The 20038-nt window shown below is 39.4% G+C and overlaps 1 protein-coding gene and 1 pseudogene across 2 annotated transcripts; both read right to left on the reverse strand.

Moving 5' to 3' along the window:
• Positions 1-10045: 10045 nt before the first annotated feature.
• LOC147474307 (midasin-like) lies at positions 10046-11818 on the reverse strand. Its single transcript, XM_086586380.1, has 5 exons — positions 11670-11818; positions 11396-11566; positions 11219-11308; positions 10604-10724; positions 10046-10431 (listed from the first exon to the last, which is right to left on the reverse strand). Exons 1-5 carry the CDS (start codon positions 11736-11738, stop codon positions 10346-10348), a joined length of 537 nt encoding a protein of 178 aa, XP_086442506.1. The 5' UTR covers positions 11739-11818; the 3' UTR covers positions 10046-10345.
• Positions 11819-12284: 466 nt separating this feature from the next.
• LOC147474308 (protein argonaute 5-like) lies at positions 12285-15054 on the reverse strand (annotated as a pseudogene). The gene is made up of 13 exons (XR_015210031.1): positions 14957-15054; positions 14704-14875; positions 14508-14630; positions 14286-14422; positions 14065-14208; positions 13652-13714; positions 13497-13560; positions 13267-13417; positions 13162-13197; positions 12961-13112; positions 12819-12850; positions 12441-12538; positions 12285-12326 (listed from the first exon to the last, which is right to left on the reverse strand). The product of XR_015210031.1 is annotated as a protein argonaute 5-like (transcript).
• Positions 15055-20038: the final 4984 nt, after the last annotated feature.

Consider the following 20038-nt stretch of genomic DNA (forward strand, 5'->3'; position numbering starts at 1 on the left):
AACCAACTCACAATTAAAAAATCCAAACTTTTATCTATATCTAAAAAAACAATAAAACTCATTTGCCAAATAACAAAATCACTTACAATCCCTGAGAACCCAACTCCTTATTAAACTCTTTGGCAATACTTACCCCACTCGTTACAAATAATTAAAAAAAACAAAAAAACAAAAAAAAACATTAAACCAATTCACAATTAAAAAACCCAAACTTTTATCTATATCTTAAAAAACAAATAAAACTCTTCTGTTAAATAACAAAATCACTTCACTCGCTCTCTCTTGGATTATATTGAATAACACAAGTTAAAAAAAAATTATAACATTAACGCATATAGGGCCACATTTTATTGTCTTGCTTTAGGCCACCAAAATATTAGGGCCGGCACTGCATGAGCTCCTTAACAGTTGTTTCGAACAAACGTAAGGTTTCACTGACTTTAGCAACTTTTTTGTCTTTGACCAAATCTACTAAAAAATAAATAAATAAAACCCTAAATAAAAAAACAAAACGAAAACCCTAAATAACAACTAAGTAAATAAATAACCAATAAACACCTTTTTTCTCTGCGTCATCGTTTACTCTTGCTATAAAATCCACTCCATCCAAAACATCTGAACGATCGTTGTTAACAAAAACTCCTTTAAGTGACCTCATTTTTTTTTTCTCTCTCAGTAGAAAAGAAAATAAAGAAGGGGGAATATAGTATTAGAGTGGGAAAAGAAATAGGTGGGTGAGCACTTGGGCATTTTCTTTTGTAGACTATGGGCTCTAACACTATGGGCTTTTATTCCTACCTGATGCCTTTGTTTCATGATCTCGTTTACAAATTTTGTACGTCTCAACAACTATACACATCTCGTCCCCATAAATAGATGGAAAAATTATCATTTTGGATCGCGCGTATTATACGTTTTTGGTGTAACTAGATTTCGTACCCGGGTGTCGTTCCAAAAAATTAATTCAACATATAAATTAAAATATGTAAATAATTCAGTATATATTGAATGAATAGTTTTTGCGTATATATTTTATGCTACTCTAATGGTGAAACTAAGATAGATTGTTGGGCTATTTAGTTTTTGGGCCACTTTTTAATTGGATAATTTGCAGTTGGTCACCAATTGATCATTTATTTGCATTTGGGCCAAAATTGATGGTTGACTGCGTTGACTTTGAGTTGACCGTCTTGTTCCATTTATAATTTCTTAAAAATGGCTAAAATGCCCTGCGCATGCCATACACGTGACTTACTTGTGGACCAAACGCAAATATTTCTATTAATAATATGACCAAATACTAAAAATTCTAAATAATAGTAAAACACACAAAATCTAAGATTTGATTCAATAGTCATATATATAATAATCTTTTTGTGACCACAACTTAACTAACTTATATCATGCATCTAAGTCAAGTTAATTAAAAAAATTATCGGAAAAAAAACAAAAAACAAGTTAATTAATATACACACGCAAATACGACCCAAAAGTGATGGGTAGAAGTAAAACAAAATGCATATTATTAATTTTTGCATAATTATACGAATTAAATAGTCTCGATCATTACACACATTTTTTTGTAGTAGGAGCAAAACGAAACTTCACGAATATTATTATGAATACATTTGGGATTGTCATAATTCAATTGCTATACTTAGAGGTTAGAAGGTGTTTGCTTTTCGTTAGCTTTTATACTAAAATAATTGTAAGATATTGTTCAAATTGGACTATCTCAAGCCTAAATTTGAACAAGATTCTTACATCTATATAAAGATGACCGATTGTAGAATGCCTCGTACGATTTATTACCAGTGTTAGTCATGGGGTTGAACAATCTATTGTTGATTAAATTGTTATCATTAGGTATAAATTATAATATAATAAATGTTTGTAAAAGAGATTGATCTGAGTGATTATTTGAGTGGCCAGTTTATCCAATTAAAGAGTTTTAACTTTCGAGGAGTGTCACGCCCCGAGACCCCATCACACATCTCAAGGACGAGGAGTGAATCTCGAGGCTGACACCATCACAATTCTACCGAAATTTCGGCAGAGTTTCCTTTGTTTAATCGACCTTCGTAAACCCTAAAACCTGTCATAACCTGGAAATCCTAAACTACAACCTTCCAACAACCATATATATACAACCCAACCTTCTAAACAACATTATATACATCCACCCACTGTTTAAGTGTAACTGCTACTCGAATACATCAAATAAATACATCAAAAGGAGCGGAGCTCTATAAATATACAACCAAAAGAAAAGAGCTATGCTCATTATATACAGCAAAAGAATAACCTAGCTTATCTCTATACAGCCCAAAAGTATAAACTTGACTCTGTCTCTCGTCAAGCATAAGGGAATCCTCCCAAATCCCCATAACCCTCATCGCTAGGGTTAGGAAAAGCCTCCTCCGCAACTGGCTCGTCTGAAATGTTAAGTAGGATGAGCAACAACGATGATGCCGAGAAACACACATAACCAATAAATAGTCTACTTATAGAAAACATTTAAAACATGCAGGGTTTCTATAATAGTATTCAAATATTGTGACTATGTATATATACATCACTAACTAGCAGAAATCATCTCGACATGCTTCATTGATATACAAAATAGAGTTTGCACATTCATCATACAACTATTGTGGCCGCTGCATCCTATTAGAATGGTGAGGAGGTACGGTACTTTTCGGCCCGATCCGCAGGCAATCTCGGTTCAGTACTTTCCAGTGTGAACCATGCACTGTTGTTTTTCTGATTTTACCGGCAGGGAGCTAAAATGCCGTTGTTGTGTTCGTACACACAAAATTCCCAAAGCTTTTAGGGCTCAGGTGGGCCCTGTGACCACGACCCCCAAACGGGCTGTCACCTAATTTACGGTGGTCAACCGTTCGACGACTACTAGACGCTTTCGGGATCGACACACATCCGAGTGGACTAAACTCTCATTCCTTGCGTCTAAAACCTCATCGAGGTAGCATGTAACCCCACACAAGCTAATCACCATACAGTATGACACGCATCTGGCATGGTTATCTAGAAAAGTAGAAAAGGAATTCCCGGACTACATCCGTTGATGCATCCCTTTAAAGGTGGCCCACCACCTCCGAAAGGTGTACACCACCAGTTGGAATCTAGAGCGAACTACCCGTCTCGAATTTCGACAACGGTTCCTTCTTTATAGGAATTCACAATTCCTTTTCTAAATCCCTACTTGATAAGCATAGTAATATCTATATATATACTTTCAGATTACCCATTGTTTTCAAATACTCTATTTACATATTTAGTTTTTCTTTTTTAAAGCTGTTGGTTCTTTATGTGTGAGTTCTGGATTTCCCACCATCGAAATTAAAACAACCTATGACTCCCCAAACGGGCGGTCGTAGTAAATAACAACCGATGATTCCCAAACGGCGAATCATAAGTAAATAACTTCCATAAAACTCTATCCGGGGGACAATCCAACCTCACACATATTTACAAACAACACAGGTAATCCTCACCCGCACAAAATCCATCTCTCGTCTCCTTACCGAGACAAGAGACGCAAACCCTTCCCAAAACCAGTTTTTCTCTTTTAACAAAGAAAGCAAATCTCCGCTACCCCGATTTTACCAAAAAAACCATTTCATACGAAAGCTATCTATATATACAGTTTATATCGAGGAAATACAGTGCAAAACATGAATATCATACATACATGCATGGTTGATAAGCAACTATCTATTTCCTATTTAAACAATTCAAATCATGCATGAAAATAAGCAGACTATATATTGGTATGTAGGTTCCTACCTTAGCAAGCTTCGTTCTCCTCAAGCCCACTTAACTAAATCCAGCCCGCTTAACCAAATCCAACTCCTATAAAATCATATAAGCCCAATCGTAAATCTATTAGAACCCGAAGAAGACAATTAATATTTCCTTTCAACATAAGTCGAAAGAAATAATTACTCATTGATTATATTAACCACTAACGTAATTATTAACGTACTACCCTTCTAGTTACCAAAAGTTTTGTTCTAGACTGCTATAGGCCACCACAAACCGTTCTGAACACCGCAAGTTGTTGTCGAGGCGATCGACTACTGGGCCATTTCGGTTCTTACATATATTTTCTCAAGAACTTAACCCGCTTTAGATGCTTCAGATTCACTCTCCTCCCATCCCACCCAAATTTCCATTTGTAATAAGATCCCAATCCAAGTCCAAATTTCCACTACAACCCATTCCACACCCTTCGGGTTCATATTAAATCTAATAACAATTCTTTGTAGGTGTTCCTTATCAATGCGTGCATTACGAATCAAATCCTAAACAAGTTTAGACTAACATAACTTCTTTAAATTAAAGTGAATATAGCAATTCTTACCGAATTCGCAAGCAAAATCGCTCCTAGCTTGCTGCTCCACCAAAATCGCTCCACTTTGTCGCCACCCACAGCTGCTGTCGACATAACAACCACCCCATTCAATTATCTTTCATCCAATACCACTAATTAACTCGAAATCAAGTTTACACTATCGATTTGTAGGCGAAATTCACTAACCTTTTGCGAAACACGACGCACTCCAAGAATTTTTTGCTCCACCACTATTTCCCTCCACTTTAACTCCTCCAAACTGCCACTGCCGACCTTCAACACCCCCAACACAATCAATTTCAGCATTACAACCTCAAGCAATCGAAATTGAAGCTAACTATTTATTTGAAACGAATTCAAACTCACCTCTCGCGAAAATACGCCGCCAATTCCAAACATTTTTGAATCCCCACACTTACTTTGAGTGTTGTTAGGGATTAGTTGTTCGAATTCTTAGGTTGAATCGGTTGGAGAGGAATTCACTCACCTGTCGCCGCGATTTGGCTTCGGGATGCTCGAATTTCCAAGAGATTTAGAATTCTCTCACTTCATTCTAGTGTTTCTAGGTTTGAGGGCGAAGAATTTATGGTTGGATCGATGGAAATTGAGAGAATTTTGATTTCTCTCTCCTAGGGTTTTTGAAAGGTGCGAATTGGGGAAGAAGAGGTGCGATTTGATTTCGCGATTTTTGTTTTTTTTTTTTTTCTATTTGGGCCGCGATATATTTAGGCCCAAGCCCAATATATTCTAATTATACTTAACGTCCTACTTAGACTCCTAACTACTAACGAATTTGACGTCGCGTCGTAATTATTTTTCCGGCTCATCTCGCTAAATTTAATCTTCTATATTCTATCTCACCGCATGCTATAATGATGACCCAATCATGCGTGTAAGCTGTTAACTCGTGCCAGCTTCGCACGCAGAAAACCGCTAACCGCCATTTTTGGTCAAATTTTCGTATAAGATTTGCTCATCTAACGGGGCTTAGGAGTCGGAGTTAAGTTTCAGTAAGTTACGTACGTTTGAAATATAAACCCGACGACCAATTTACATAAATGACCCTAGATTTATTATGAAATTTACAAAAATACCCTTAATAATAATTCAGGTCTTTACATCCTACCCTCCTTAAAAGAAAATTTTGTCCTCGAAATTAAATCATACCTTATTTCTCGAACAATTCTGGATATTGTTGCCTCATGTCGGCTTCTTTCTCCCATGTTGCTTCCTCCACGTTGTGATTTCTCCATAAGACCTTTACCAATGGAATGACCTTGGACCTCAGTCTCTTCTCTCTCACATCTAAGATCTGAACTGGCCCTTCCGGATAGGTAATGTCTTCTTCCAACTCCAACGATTCCAAATCAACAACATGTAGTGGATCCGGCTCATACTTCTTGCGAAAGATCGAGATATGGAACCGTTATGGACCGCGTGATAGCCTTTACGGTAGCTCGAGCTTATAAGCTAGCTCAGAGATCTTCTGAATAATCAGGAATGGTCCCACGTATCTAGGTGCAAGTTTCCCTTTCATCCCGAACCTCTGAATGCCCTTCTTCGGAGATACTTTCAAGAATACCCTGTCACCTTCATAAAATTCCAAAAGAACGATTTTACCCGACTGATTATGGCTGTCGCGAAAGGTATTACCCGACAGACCAAAACTGCCGCAAGACTGTCGGAAAATGCTCGGTCGGCATAGGCTTCCGACGGTTTTTATTGGTCAAAACAGGCTGTCGGGGTTGAAGATCTTTGCCGACGGACATTCCCGCTGTTAATAACCGTCGGATATGCCGCCGGTCAAAAACCGTCGGATAGTTCCTGCTGTCAAAAACCGTCGGATATTCCTGCTGCTAAAAACCGTCGGATATTCCTGCTGTTAAAAACCGTTGGATAGTTCTACTGTTATGAACAGTCGGTTAGACCAGCTGTCATCAGCCGTCGGATATGCCAGCTGCTAGCCGTCGGATAGTTTGCTACTAGACAGTTTTCATCCGTCGGGTATTAGTTCTTTATTTTAAAAAAAATATTTTTTATAATAATTGTTTCAGGTATCCCAACATTACATTCTTGCAAGTTCCCACTCAAATGCTACAAACGCCAATGTATTTATAAAGAAACAATGTGTTCATAAAAAAAAAACAAGAATAAAACATGTTGTTCACTAAGTATACATATTACTTCCTTTAGAAACCAAAAATCAGCACCACGCATTACACCATCCGTCTAACAACCCGGTCCTAGTAATCTCTAGTACCATTACTTACAACAAACATACTCAAAAACCAAAATAGATGAAGTTTGCATATCCCACACAATAGATTACTCATCTTTTAACGTTGATTCAACCCTTCAACAAAATCACTAAGGTCCAAAGCATCTCACCAAGTTGGTAATCCATTTGCCAAGATCTTGAAGTGAGTTTTGCTGACAAAAATAAAAGAAGCAGAAGAAGATCATGAAGTACTCTCTTAGGAACTAGAAATAATTCTAGCTGTTCTATTCTAGCTATAAATTAAGTAAAATACACCATGGAACTAGAAAGCATGGAACTAAAAGGGCGACAATGTGGCCGTCGTTGTAAAATATATAGGCGAAAGTTTACGGTGGTATGCCAGCTTGAAGAGAAAGCTCAGCCACTGCTAAAGTTGTCAGGGGCGTAAGTTTAGAGGGCTTGATAACTATTGTACAACCACAAGCTAGAGCAGGAGTGACCTGAAACAACATAAATAGAGAGCTTATGATCTTCAAAAGGCATAAAGGCATCAAGCAAAACAAAAAGGTATCCATATTCAAAATCTCAAACTATATGCAAAATGGGTTAAACTAGAGAGTATACCTTGCAAGTGAACATTGCTAAAGGGAAGTTCCATGGTGTAATCGCTCCAACGACACCAACAGGCTATAGAAAAAGAATGATGCAAGACCTTTAATAAAGTAATAATAGATCCATATAGATAAGCTTCGAATTCAGTTAGAAAGCTTAAAAAACAAATGGGAACATGTCAAGGTGGCTTTCTAGTGTTGATTGATGCATTTAAAACAAATGCCTAGTGCAGGGAAAATGGGAAATACAAAAGAAATAGGATTTCCGCAAGATGCAAAAAGGACCAAGACATTCTAAGTATACTTCCGACTTGCGGTGAATGTTTTTTTTTTTTTTTTGAAGTGATTAATAGCAGTCGACACTTTGTATTAGTCAACTGTAAACAAAAAAAATATTCACAAAACTGGTGGTTGGCTGTGACTGAAGTTTAGATTTTTCAATTTTGTTATATGTTAGAAAGATGGTGGTATTGTTTGCTCTTTGTATTGTAAAGTGAGTTTTTTTTTTGTTATTGGGATTGTTTTAGGCCTAGCTTAGTTTTTTGGTTGCTTCATAGAAAAATGAGTGGTCGTACAAAAGGAATTGGCCTAGTCTTTAAAGGCTAGCTTAAATGAGTTTTTGGCTTGGTCTGTACAAAATGAGCTTAAATGAGTTTTTGGCTTGGCCTGGTCTGTACAAAAGGAATTGGCATGGTCTGTATAAAATGAGTTTTGGGCAGTCTTCTTGGCTAGGCTTATGATATTGGTTTCGAATGGGCTGTCAGAGCTTATGATATTGGTTTCGAATGGGCCTGCTCTTTAAAGGCTAGCTTAAATCCTTATGCCCAGTTCGAAACTCGGATTTAAAATTGTTAAAGGCCCAATTTGAAACTTCGAATTGAAAGTGCTTCTCATATGCCCAGTTGGAAACTCTGACAGAAATCCTTAAAGGCTAGCTTCTCATATGCAGTTCGAAACTCTTTAAACTAAAGGCTACTCTGACTTGTTATCAGTTTAAGGAACTTAAGGCTGCTCTGACAGAACTAAAGGCTGCTCTAACTTGTTATGATCGATTCGAAATAAACTCGTGAGAACTAAACCAATATCAATCAATATGCAATATCAATTTTCTCTCCGGAAACTAATCAATCACGCTAATATCGGTTTTAGCTAATCAATATGCAATTTTCTCGTCGACGAACGACATTGGAAACTTACATATTGTAGAAGCCTAAAAGCCAAAGCCTCTCGAGAGCCAAAACCTCTCAGCAGAAAACTGAAAAGAAACTCAAACTTAAACACAGCAGTGAAAAAGAGATAATAACACTAGTATAGAAATTTTGAAGGCTCCTGGACTCGTAAGTGATGATTCTCAAATTGAGCTCCCTTTGTTATGTCTATGATTTATTCATATTATTCAGGTGAAAAGGTGCTATTTCTCTCATTTAATCAAGCACAGGTTAACCAACCAGGAAACTCTATACACCAAAAGGAAACTATGTTAAAATGTATCAATCCATTTCATCTCCAACCCTTACTAATCAGTCAATCAACAAAGTCATAAATAAACCAACACATTGTTGGACAAACCCTTTCAGATATACGGCCATACACGTAACAACCATTTTCCTAACATCTATAACTGAATAATTAAAGTAGATAAGCAAGTGTCCATCTGAATAATCCACCAGCTGGTTCATTCAAACAATAGATATTATACTAAAAGTAACGAGCAAATATACTACAAACCGATAGAATGGGGCATATACTGAAAAGGACAGAATTTGAAGCAACAATTCTGTAAGCAATAACCAGAACGTGAAAGAGAATCATGGAAGACTTATATTATAGTACGAATCTTAGATCTTGCCCTCGCTTCGACCTAGCCCTTACTTTGTATTCCGTCATCCTTCCTATGTAAGGGAAAGGCTTTTAATTAAGGCCTATTCCCATGATAATGATATCATTAACATAATAGGTATATTTACTACCAGCATAGAAGTCATTTTCTTCTTTTTAGGGATGGGTGCTAAGTTGTCTCACTCGCTTTGAGAAATGATGTGCGCTACACGCTAGCCTTGCCATCGGAATATCAGCTTACCAGGACAGATGCCCCTTTCTTCTTTTAAGCTTAATAAGATTAAGATTTTGAACTACAGCCTTAGCTCTAGCGGAGACTTCAGACTTTGGCCTTTGTTTATATGTCTACTCTCTTATGACTTTTTTTTTTGCGTTTGATGCTTGAAACGAAAGATTTGGATAAAGGAAAGTGGCAAGATAATAGATATTGAGTCCATCCTGAGATGACCCTTTCTTCCCCTACCTTTGATGTACTTGACTTCGAGAAGCCTTGGCTTGTGTACAGGTTGGAGGAAGAATAACAGCAGCAGAGCAAAAGAAGACCTAACCCCGGTCGGAGATAGCAGCTCATGAACTGCCCCGCTCGAAGGGTCGTAGCCCGAACTGACCTAGCTGCAGAGGATAAGTTTGACTTCCGAGAGCTGATCCTAGCTTGGACTGATCTTTGACCCTAGCTCCAGGCGAAAGGATACCGTAGGTTTTGCTTCCTTCTTCTAAATGGGATCCTCCTCATCGGAAAGTTCCCCTATTGGGCTGGAACTGGAAGGCGCCTTAAGGCAACTTACAACTGTAGAAGTCAGAACAATCAGACTCACCTACATCCTCTGATCTAGGATCTAGCAGCTAGGAATCGCGCAACTGAGAAAGAAGCATGACCAGTTGAGCTCGAAGAACAAGAAACGGAAGCACGCTTTGGAACAATCACAAAAGGGGGATTCCCCGGGTATTTCTAAGGACGGACCGCATACCAACCATTCATTCCTTTTTGGAATGGAAAGAAGAAAGTTAGCCCCAACGACACTAGAACCTATGGGCAAGGCATTTTCGGGGAGTAGCCCGCTTCTTAAGACACTTCCTGACACATACAACATTAAGGGAGCCATTGAAAGGTGACTGAAACACCAGAAACGGGGACTACCCGAGCTAATGATAGAGGCAAGAACACTTTCCGGCCAGGTCCCATTAATTGATCATAACGATATCGTGGAAATGCTGCACGGACCCATATATATAGGAACGGAAACAGAATCACCTTGATACTAAACCAGATCGAGCCCGGGATCTTCTTGGAAATGGGAAGATCTAGGATAGGCGGCCAACCTCCTGGAGAGAGCGATGTGCATGGACCAGGTGAGTAGGGATGCAGCTCCGTGGACCGCTCGTCGGGCCTGAAAAGCATTAAGTTGAAGACAAATGTAAAAGTTTTTGGTACTGAATAAAGTCCTCATACTAGAGGACCAAGTATGAATAAAACATTGGAGGACAAACTTTGAAGGTGAAGTTTACCATACACAATTATAACCAACAGAGACAGCATATATTAACTCATAAAATTTTTACCTTGAGATGAACTTTGAAGGTAAAGTTCTCTGAGTGGCATGACAAATGAATCCAACGAAGAAGTCAACCTACTGTGGCTTGATGAAGCAATGAGTGAACTCAATGACTGGAGTTTTTCATACTGCAATCAAACACACAAAAGTCGAATGAGTCTACATTGTTAGTGGTGAAGATATCGATCTCAAATTTACTTCATTTTTTTATCGCGAAGGAAAACCACAAAGCCGCGAGGATTTAATGATTGGGGAAAGCTCAATTTCAATCTTCTACAACAATTTTTATCTTCTATACTCACTAGTCACTACTTTTTTTTTAACAGTAAAAGTCACCTAATTAATTTCTCAAAAACTTTCAAGAAATATACAAATGGATCTCACAGAAAGATGCTACTCGAACTCTAATCTACACCCTTCCCCCCATTACATCATGCTAGTTACCCTAAACCGTCCTCCATGCTCAAGTGGTAAAAACGGGATTCGGTAATGTTCAAAAATAGATGAAGAGATAACACAGAAGAGGTCATAAATCTACAAGGGACTGCTCAAAAGATGGTGCAAATGTAAAAGAGAACAAAAACATCCCTCAAGGAGAATTTATTTGAGGAAATAGGAATACCTTATTTTTATGACCATGAATACAATCAAAAGTAGCCCGTATTTCTGCATACTTTTCTTCCCCAAAAGATTTCTTGTGAGCATATATGATCTAGAGCAAATCAAAATCAGAAGTTATAAATTATTATGAGTCCCCAAAAACTAAAAGAGGTATTTTATACTTACAATTAAAACTTACTTGTTCGAAGAGAGAGCGAGCAGCAGAGAGAAGAATGTCAGGCAAGTCTCTTCTTGAGAGAGAATAATGCCATAGGTTTCCACAAGCAACTCTAAGCTTTAAACACTGCTCATCAAATTCCTTGATAGAAAATGAACCCTGTTTGTCATTATCTATGGCCCATCTAAATCCCTACAATCATTTGACATATCCGTTAGCTTCTTCTGATACATAGTGCGATTTTTAGCAATCATTTCCTATTCACATGAGACATCAAAACTATCGCTTGTGGCACCTGAACACCAATTATTGGGACAACCACTGCATACCAAGTATCCACAAAAGCAGCAAACCATGCATGCATTCCTGCGACAAAAGAATTATCATATGACTTGGTGCAAATTACTAAAACATTGCAAGTTAAATTTCCATTAGTACAAGTCTTATTTAACTGACCTCCAAGGAATTATCTTATTTAACTCCCCCACAGTCATAATGCACTAGATAGATAATCATATTGGTAAGTACATATCATAAGTTTTAGACCTGATTATGCGGTTCTGCCCTAGTGACTACAGTTGCAATGGTTTCATCCCACCATAGGTGCCGAAACGGCCTTCATCGTTGAGGAGAGTATGAGAAAATAGGAGTAAACAGATATAAATAAAACACACGAAAAAACATATAAGCAAAAAAAAAAATACTTGTGTTGGAATAAGTCTTACTTGAATGACTTTCCTTTCTTAAATGACACTTTGCATAATCGAGGGGACACGGTATACCGAGAATAGCAATATTTAAAAGAAATGAGTAGAGCCATAAATATTCATAATTTGCGAGTATATTACCAAAGGATTTCCGAGGTAACAATTCTCTTTCCACCTTAGGATCCCATTCAACCACATTATTTTCATTGACTAATACACCGGGGAAGGTCTCTGAAATTTGCACCCTAGAAAAATAAAGCACAAGTAGTAAGTGAGCAATACACATATATGGAGTAATTGAGAACCATTTTACTGAAAGCAATCAAAAAGAACCTTTAAACTTTGGAATCGCGACAAACTCTTGCATAGTCATCCTCATTCAATTTCAAAGGTCGATGATCATACAAGATGGCATTCTCGGACCCCTTTTCCCAAGTGGTTGTCAAATCATCAAACTCTACAATAATGACAATGACAATTAGAAGAAAAATTAATAACAATGTCGTAATCAGATTATATACATGGATGCATCTGGCGTGCATAACAGACTTCTGAGAGATTTGACTGATAAAAAGAAAACATATGGTGGTTCGAGATACAACATGAAAGTGTATAGCTATTACTGCATAAGAGATATACGGCTTATATCTTAGATATCTAAGATATAAGTCATCAATGACAGTAAGGAGGAAATTGTGAGAAGTACAACAGGAAATTGGATGCAAATAAAGACTTACCGACAGACACAGATCGTGTGCACCTTGCATACCTAAAACAAAAGGGTGAAAAGAGCAGAATGAGCACATCTTAAGAAAAGAAGAGAACAAAAAAAACACATTAGTCTTGAGCATTTAGAGATCACAGAGCAGAAGGTATTACGTATAGCATAAGTTGTTTGTAAGCATCTGCATGGTATCCGAGTTGAAATTATTCTCATCCCACAGAACATGATAGTGAGTAGGTCGGCTGGTACCCTGGGGCGTTATGGAACCATGGTTAAAAACGGACATCCAAAAATAAAACTTGCATGACTTGCGCAAAGAATTACCGATACCAATGGATGATTGTAAAAAATCAAACTCAAGGATGACATATCATTGAATCAACTACGATTGCCTGATTAAGAAAAGTCATGTTTCAAACAACACTTCTCATATGACAAAATCACTTGATAACCGATTGGACAAGAGCGGTACCGGGAAGAATATTTCCACTCACATGCATCATATTTTTTATTATCATGATCGGCCAGGAAAAAGACGTGTATGGTGTCTTTTTTCGCACAACTACAAACGTTACGAGGAGGAAGATACCCCTCTTGCAGACAAGCACAAGCCTGGATAAGAAACAGTGATTCATATTAGAAACTAATTTTACTAGAACAATCTTTAGATAATTAAATGAAGATTCAAGACCTTGCGAATCGCGTCCAACTCATTGAGTAGGACCTGGCTGAACTGTCCTTCACTAACACCATCTCTTCAAATTTGAAAAAAAATATATTATTGTACGAATATATTCGTCTTCCAACGCATAATAAGAAACGTTGCTCCTAAATAAGGGTCATCACCTATAAAATATAATTCGTTGTGGTTTGTACCCAGTTGACTTCCTGAACGAAATCAGCAGCTCTCTGTACAACAAAGTTACAAGAGAATAAGAAAATACTCGAGGAACAAAACTTTGGCTCCACTTTGCAACTAATCCAACTCTGCCAGTTTAACACCATGCCACAGATAAATAAGCCAGTGCTACATCCCCAACAATAAGAATCAAGAACTTCACAAAGATGGCAGTGTCATCACGAATAAAGCAAAACACATGGTTTTGATATGAAACCTATTTCCAAGTTTGCGAGCAATTTTATAAACTACTTCACATTGTAGCTATTCATATGTGATACATGGGTAAGCTAAAATGTTGAACAAAAAGGCTGTTTTATTCTACTTAAGCACTTCAGTAGAAAAACAACTATTCACTCACCGGATCATCCCTGCATGAAAGGTACCCTTCTGAGGATCTTCAACCAATGAGTAAAGATCTTGGATCAACTCCTGGTGATGGTGTTGTGCTGAGAGCAGACCTCTGTATTTTGATATCTCTGGCCAGTCCATGGAAGCAACCACCTGCCAATAGATACATTTTAAGTATGGAAGGACTTAGGTAACACATCAGCAAGTAGAGGAAGAAAAGAGTGACTTAAAGCTGCAATAGAAGGGCTGGAATCTTCCCCAGGACTGGGGTGTGTAACATCGGCACCAAAAATAATCGTTGGTTTTTCTGAGACAATTGGCATTCTCCTGGAGAGCGCATCCACCAGAGCTGTGTTCCTTCCACCAGCCTACACCAAATTGCAAACCATGAGACTAACACACCACCACACAATAGTCTAGTGTAAATACACTAGCTGAAATGAATAGAACAACCTTCACATTAATCTTAAGAGCCACATTTTCAAGATCTTTGCTTGTTACATTTCATCGCCTGCTTAGGCTGACAACACTGGGAGATTATACCCAACTCTGTCTCGCAAATTCTTTTAATTTTACCTGTAAGAGAGTGAAAACCAAGCATATTAATAATATGCATGAGACTGTATAAATCTACTAAGCTTTTACTCACCATATGAACCAGTGCAATCTGGTAATATAATGATCAAAAGTTGGAGATGCCCCTGCTGACATGAACTTACAATTTTTACAACTGATTGGGTGTGAGCCTGAATCAGAGTCTTTTCAATATGATCCGCAGACCGTGTGAAGAGCAATGGGAGCAAAGGTTTTGGGTTGATACTCTGACAAGACGATCAAAAGAGTTAATGTAATTTATACACATGAATAATTGTACGTACAGATATTGGAAAAGAAAGCTATACCATTCCTTTACTGTTACACATGGAAACAAGATCAATGAAGAAACGCCCAGCACAATCCTGGTTCAGGTGTGAAAAGTTGATACACATCCAATGATGTATAGCACAATCCTGGTTCAGGTGGCAGAGAGATGAGGTGGTGGCTTTGTAGTGAAGGAAAGTGAATATTTTTTAAGGATTAAACATGCAAAAACTAGAAAACGAAGTGAGAATGAGGCTGAGATACAAACAAATCAACTAAATATTCAAACATTGAAATTACCTGTTCAGGTTGAGAAGGGCGTCGGTGCAATGAAATTCAAGGGCGTCGGTGCAATGAGATTCAAGGGCGTTGGTGAAATTCAAGGGCGTCGGTGGGTGCAATGAAATTCAAGGGCGTCGGTGGGTGCAATGAAATTCAAAGGCGTCGGTGCAATGAAATTCAAGAGGTAATAGTCTGACGTACTCAGCAGCTATTGGAGAAGGAAGAAAAAACTGAAAACTCGGCAGTGTTAGAGTCGGTTTTATTATTTTAATTTTAGGGGTTTAATTTTTGATGAAATTTTAGAGCGTGGGAAGTGAAATCTTTGCCGCATTTTGAATAGATATGCCGACGGTTAAGAAGTACGGCCATATTTTGGTGTCTGTTGGAAACAAACAATGGTTAAAGGCAGTCGAACTAGCCGATAGCTAAAAACTGTCGGGCAACCGTCGGACAGAACAAAACAATTGTAATACATCCGGGACGGATGGCCAACTAATACCCGACGGATAAAAGGCGTTGGAAACTTCCTATGGTTATAAACCGTCGGGTAATCTTTCTGAAGTCTGTCGGGTAAAGTCGTTTTTTTGGTAGTGGACGTCTACGCCTATCCGCATAACTTTTCTGACGACTCTGGGCTGTGAGCAACCGATTCCGTATCACTCTAATCTTCTCGGTGGTGTCACTAACCATCTCTGGCCCCAACATAATACTATCTCGGTTTGATCCAGTGAGAGGTGTTACGCAAGGTCGCCATACAACGCTTCAAAGCGGTGCCATACCAATACTAGATTGGTAATCGTTGTTGTAAAGCAAACTTCGGCCAATGCCAAATGAGTCTTCCAACTACCCCCAAAATCAAGCACGCAGTCCGAAGCATATCTTCTATGATTTGGATGACTCTCCGATTGCCCATCGGTCTGCGGATGAAATCTTTGTCTTGAATTTCAGTTTGGTCCCCAATTCCTTTGAAGACTTCTCCAAAATGAACCGGTAAATTGAGTACCTCTATCTGAAATTATCGAGAGTGGTGCCCCATGCAACCTCGATTACATCGACCGTAGATCCTACTTAGCTTTTCAGCGAGTAAGTAGTCTTAACAGGGTATGAAATGGGCGGACTTGGTCAGTCTATCAACAATGACCCATATAGAATCCATTCCCTCATTTGGTCCTCGGTAACCCGATACAAAATCCATGGTTATATTCTCCCACTTCCATTCCGGAATCTCCGGAGGTTTAAGAAGACCGGGTGGTCTATGGTGTTCAGCTTTCACCTGTTGGCATGTGGCACACTTCTTAACATATTCCGCAATGTGTCGCTTCATGCCCGGCCACCAAAACTGACGACGTAGATCTCTGTACATTTTGGTACCCCGAGGGTGAATGGTATACTTCGATCTATGTGCCTCCTTCAAGATACTATTCCGCAAAGAGTGATCAAAAGGTACCCAAATTCTTCCTCTGAATCTGATGCTTCCATCTCCGGATTTTTCCCAATCAACATCCTCAGCATTATTCACATATCCTCGGTACCTAGGTCCATCCTTCGATGTATTCTGGGCATTCACAATCTCCTGGACTAAGGTGTTTTCTGCCGTCACTGTCATCTATGCTAAATAACAGCACTTTTGAGGATCTCCACTTCCATTTCCCGTGATTTCAAAACCATAAGAAGCAGCAGACTCCAGCAATTGCCACTCCTTCATCATCATCTGAGCACAAACATGTTCTCGCTTCCTACTCAATGCATCGGCAACTACATTTGCTTTACCCGGATGGTATTGCAATGTGAATGTATAGTCCTCCATGTACTCAACCCATCTCCTCTGCCTCATATTCAAATCTTTCTGCGAGAACAAGTACTTGAGACTCTTGTGATCAGAGAATATTTCAAACTTCTCACCATACACATAATGCCTCCATATCTTTAGAGCATGAATAATCGCCGCTAACTCCAAGTCATGAGTAGGATAATTCTTCTCATGGGCATTCAATTGTCTAGACGCATACGCTATCACTTGGCCTTCTTGCATTAAGACACATCCTAACCCGGTGTTAGAGGCATTAGTATAAATCACATAGCTCTTCCCCGGATCTGGAATAGTCAAAACTGGCACTGTTATCAATCGCGTCTTTAGCTCTTGGAAAGCTTTCTCGCATGCCTCCGTCCATTCAAACTTCACATCCTTCTGTGTCAATCTAGTTAAGGACGACGGCTATGCTAGAGAATCCTTCTAAAAACGGCGGTAATAACCTTGCCAATCCCAAGAAACTTCTGATTTCCGTCGGCGGCGTCGGTCTCGACCAATTATTCACTTTCCTCTATCTTTGAGCGATCAACTTTGATTCCATTCTCCGATCTGACATGCCCTAAGAACCTCATTTCATTCAACGGAACTCACACTTGCTGAACTTGGCATAAAGGCGATGATCAACTAATGTTTGAAAAACCATCCTCGAAGTGTTCCTTGTGTTCACCCCTAGTCTTGGAATAAATCAATATGTCATCTATGAATCGATAACAAATTGATCTAAGTATTTCCACATCACTTTCGGTGCATGAGATCCATAAATGCAGCTGGAGCATTTGTCAATCAAATGGTAACACCAAAAACTCAAAATGCCCTAGCCGGTGTCTTGGAAAGTCGCTCTTCGTATATCTTCTTCTCAAATTCTCATATGATGGTAGCGTTCGAGATCTATCTTGAGAAATACTTGGCACCCCTTAACGATCGAATGGGTCATTAATCTGAGCAACGGATATTTGTTCTTGATAGTCACATTATTTAGCTTCCGATAATCCACACATAGCCGAAATGACCCATCTTTCTTCTTCACAAATAACACCGGTGCTCCCCAAGGTGACTGGCTCTCCCTTATGAACCCCAATCTTTTCAATTCATCTAACTGGGACTTGAGTTCTCTCATTTCAAGAGGAGCCATTAGATAAGGAATCATCGAAATAGGCGAGGTTCCCGGCATTAGATCTATGACCAAATCTATCTCATGCCAGGGAGGCAATCCCGGCAATGCATCTGGGAACACTACCGCAAACTCACTAACTACAGGAACAAGCTCGGAATATTCGAACTTCGGCCCTTGGAGACTAAGACCAGCTAACAATCCGTATCTATCATACTTGAAGTCGGACTTGGCCTTCACCACTTTCGAGATACCGTATTTCTAATCCCCTCAAACACAACCCTCCAGTGTCCGGTACTCTAAAGCGTCAACTGTTTTGGCAAAACAATCTACATGGGCATGATACTTCCCTAACAAATCCATCCCTACGATGATATCGAAATCTTTTAGGTCCATCACCGTTAGATCGACTATCATCTCCCTATCACCTATCTTTATCACCAATGGTGACAAACTTCAAAGAACATAGTTTTTCTTTCCTAGAGGAGTAGATAAAATAAGCTTCCTCCGGTATTAACTACTTCCAACCCAAGAATTTCCACCATAGTTTTAGAAATGAAGGAATGAGTAGCACCATTATCAAACAAGACATGCACCTTATGAGTAAACAAACATATCATACCTTCCACCACTTGATCGGTAGCACCGATATCTGCCCCCATAGCATTATATACCGTGTCTTCCTCTTGGGCTGATCACGGGATCCACAACTTCTTCCTCGGCACTAGATAATACACCTTGGCACGTGGTCTCGGTTCCACCCACGAAGTGGACTTGGGACAAAACCAGCTTGATATGCCCGACTTCACATGACTATAGCAAACCACACTCTCTCTCCCCGGTTTGTGTACTCTGTGGTATTACAGTTGCAATCTAGCTCTCTCGACCACGAGGCCTCAAATTCTTCACTAGTGCTGCAGTGCGAGAAGGGCGATTACCCTCGGTGGCCTCGTGATCCACTCATCCGGTCTACTTGGCTGGTAGACTCATTGCTAGCCTAACCACATTCAAACCCACATTAATGCGGTTTGGTGCCTCCATCAGCGTGGTGCTGTTGGATGGTAACCTATACATCTGTTGTGACCACGAACCACTACCCCGTAAACACGCCTCTTTCCATTATCACGCCTTTTACCACGAGATGTCGGTATGTCTTACCCTTCCAACCTCTTGCCTCTGTAGCAATAACTGATCATCCACTCTTTCAATACCTTGAGCCCTTCTCACAGCCTCAGCATAAGAATCAATCTGAAGGACCGACATCTTGCTCTGCATATACGGTTTCAGCCCGTCAATGAATTTCCTCGCCTTAGCTTTTTCCGTGGAAATCAGCTCCTTCCCGTATCGTGAAAGAATAGTGAACTTCTCTTCATATTGCCCCACTGTCATGTTTCCTTGTTCTAACTTGAGGAATTCCATTAAACTTCTTAGCTCTGCCCCGGTAACATACCTCAAAGGGAAGAGTTCCTCAAACTTAGCCCAACTCATAGGAAACGTCTCCCGCGTCCTTAACACTGATCCACGGTGTTTGGCTTCACCCTCTAAGCATGAAGGCAGCCAAAGTAACCCGTTCCGCATCGGTTACACATCATGGAGTCCGAAGATACTAGCCATGTCTAACAACCCGATCTTGGTACTTTAACCTCGGAAGACCCCACAAATTTAGGTGGGCGTAGCGATGAAATTTACAAGCGAAACCCGATTGACTTTTGCCTTTGTGATGCGAACTCCTCAACTCTCAGCGTGGTTGGGGATGCTACCTCGGTGTTACACCGGGTGGAATAACGATGGATGTCGAGGAAGAGGTTGGGGCTCGTTCCTACTAGCCCTCAAACTTTCGATCTCCGACTCTCATCTCATTTTGTGCTTGAGCCATTTGATTCATCATAGCGAGGAGCCTATCCATTCGGTCCTCCGGAG

Source organism: Coptis chinensis, unplaced genomic scaffold, assembly GCF_015680905.1.
Source record: "Coptis chinensis isolate HL-2020 unplaced genomic scaffold, ASM1568090v1 utg10163_pilon_pilon, whole genome shotgun sequence".
Classification (NCBI taxonomy): domain Eukaryota; kingdom Viridiplantae; phylum Streptophyta; class Magnoliopsida; order Ranunculales; family Ranunculaceae; genus Coptis; species Coptis chinensis.